Raw genomic sequence first — 2,317 nt, forward strand, 5'->3', positions numbered from 1 at the left:
CTCACTCTCTCCCCTTCATTCTCTCTCCCTCACTCTCTCACTCCTTCACTTGCTGTCTCACCCACTCAGCACTTGCCTGTAGGTATTGTTGGTGGCTGTCCCTGCAGGGACCACACAGACACAATGCACAGGGACACAGCAGGGATGGGGTGGAGGTGGGGGTGCAGTAGTTGTGGGACACACATTAGAGGGGGAAGGGGGTGTTGTCTCCCAGGAGTGCTGATGTGTGGTGTAGGGGGACAGCCCAAGACCCGGGGATCCCTATTGGCCTCCCCTTCTTACCCTGGCAGGTGGCCAGGACTTCCTTCCTCTTGCCAGAGGGCTCTGGGCTGACAGTCAGCTTCACACGGAGGGTCTTGCTGCTGCCAGAGGCATGGTTGACTGAGGCATCCACAACTTCATAAATGGTGTGCATCAGGCTGGACATGTCCTGGGGGTGTGACCAGGCAGATTAATGAACACTGGCTCCTGCCTTCTTGTCCCCCACCACCCACCTGTGCGCTTGGTCACTGGCTGCTTGCCTATCCAGCCACTTGTCCAGCAAAGTGCTGGCTGCTTTCCTTTCACTCACCTGCAGCCCCTCACCCCCACACTGAGTCCCAGGCTGGCGTGGGGGACACTGAGCCCCATCTATGTGACCTGTCACATTTCCAGCAGAACCATGTTCCACGACCACACTGTCAGTATTCTCCTTTAACGTCACACTGGGTGGGCTTGGTAGTGCCCCGAGAGGCCATCCTGTGAGTCCACACGGAGGTGTGGGCGCACGAGGGGCACACAGGGTCCTTATGCTTGGCTGCTAGGAGTTCATATGGTGGCTGGCCGGCCAGGCGGGAGCTGAGTCCTCCGTATGCAAAGCGGGGTTCTAGCTATCTCCTTGGCCAATGTCTGTCTGTCTGTCTACTAGACCCAGCCTCGTACTGTCTCTGGACATGGAGGGTACCTCTCGGGTGACTTTCCCGCTGTTGTCGAAGTCGTAGAGAGTGAACGTCCACTCCTGCCGATTGTCCTCCTCCACGGACACATCACACTGCAGCTCCTGTGCCCGTGGATGGGGAGGGAGGGACAGAGGACGCTCGTACCCAGTGCTGGGGGTTCGGGGCAGAGCCCAGAGTCCGTTCCCCTTCCAGACAGGAAGAGCTTAAGTCCAGGGACAGCAGCTGGGGTTGTTTTAGGGCCACAAACCCAGGCCTCCACCTGGGGGGAGCTACTGCCCCCTCTGAAGAACATTCAGACTTCCTGTGAGGCTTACCTGGCTGTGGGCTAGGGGAGGGGTCCCACAGTCTCATGGCCTGCATGCAAGCCTGTGAGCCCCGGCCTCCGCTGCGTGACTTTCCCGCCACTCCGTGACCCACTTGGGACTCCCCCCTACCCCACCCCACCCCACCGTGCCCCGTGGCCTTCCCCCTGCTCCATGACAGTCCTGTGACCACCCCCCGAACCTGCTTTGTGACCCCCTGACCTGCTCCCTGAGACCCCGTCACCCCTGCTCTGGGACCCCTCAAAGTACCCCGGCTAGGACAGAAGGAAACAGAGACCCACATCGATGTGTAGGTGCTTCCTGCCCGGGCCACGGGCACCTTCGCGGCCGGCCGCTCTGTCTCCAGTCTCGGGGCAGAGCTGTCCAGGACCCTCACGGCCCTCAGCCTTCTCAGAGGGCAGCAGCACTGTGGACACAGGGGGGAGGGTGGTCTGGCTCCCGCTGCCAGCCTCAGGGAAGGTGACAGGGTGGACACAGCAGTGCCAGGGCCTCACCCAGCCTCTCAGTACTTCACACCCATCAGCCAGGGGGCCAATGTGGAGGGAGGGGCTGGGACATGTCATAAGCATGCAATACACACAGTGTAAGTATGTCACAGGCATGTTGCATACAGGTGGGAAGCATGACACATGCATGACTGATCTGGGGAGAGTGGCTCACAGCTCGCCCATCCCCAGCTAGGGGTTGCCAGGGTGCACAGAGAGGGCATGCCCCTTCTAGAAGGTTCTAAGGCAGCATTCTAGCTTCCTCTGGGTGCTGGTGACTGAGGTCTGAGTGACACACTCACCTTCCAGGGGGCGTTGGTCCTCTCGGAGGTGTGCATCTTTGGAGTCCCCTTGGGGCAGCTCCTGGGGAAACAACTTCCATGAGCACTGTGAGTGGCTGGGTGGGGGTCCCAGTTCCCCCCACAACACTCATAGTGGGTTTTAGGAAGCAGAATGTCTGCCACACACCCTCCCTTGAGCACATGATGCCCCTTCTCCTGGGGACCTGCAGTGTGAGGATCCCTGTGGTTCACAGGCCACACAGAGTGACAGAAAAGACAATGGACACCAT

The 2,317-nt window shown here is 59.9% G+C and overlaps 1 protein-coding gene across 1 annotated transcript in view; it reads right to left on the reverse strand.

Moving 5' to 3' along the window:
* NKD2 (naked cuticle homolog 2 (Drosophila)) overlaps window positions 1–2,317 on the reverse strand; it is a 12,328-nt gene that overhangs the window by 8,997 nt on the left and 1,014 nt on the right. Inside the window, exons 2-5 of the mRNA XM_006876902.1 lie at window positions 2,049–2,109; window positions 1,543–1,667; window positions 944–1,039; window positions 302–430 (exon numbers count right to left, since the gene is read on the reverse strand). Coding sequence (XP_006876964.1) covers window positions 302–430; window positions 944–1,039; window positions 1,543–1,667; window positions 2,049–2,109 — 411 coding nt within the window. The remainder of the gene's footprint in view (window positions 1–301; window positions 431–943; window positions 1,040–1,542; window positions 1,668–2,048; window positions 2,110–2,317) is intronic.

Source organism: Chrysochloris asiatica, unplaced genomic scaffold (genome assembly GCF_000296735.1).
Source record: "Chrysochloris asiatica unplaced genomic scaffold, ChrAsi1.0 scaffold00424, whole genome shotgun sequence".
NCBI lineage: Eukaryota > Metazoa > Chordata > Mammalia > Afrosoricida > Chrysochloridae > Chrysochloris > Chrysochloris asiatica.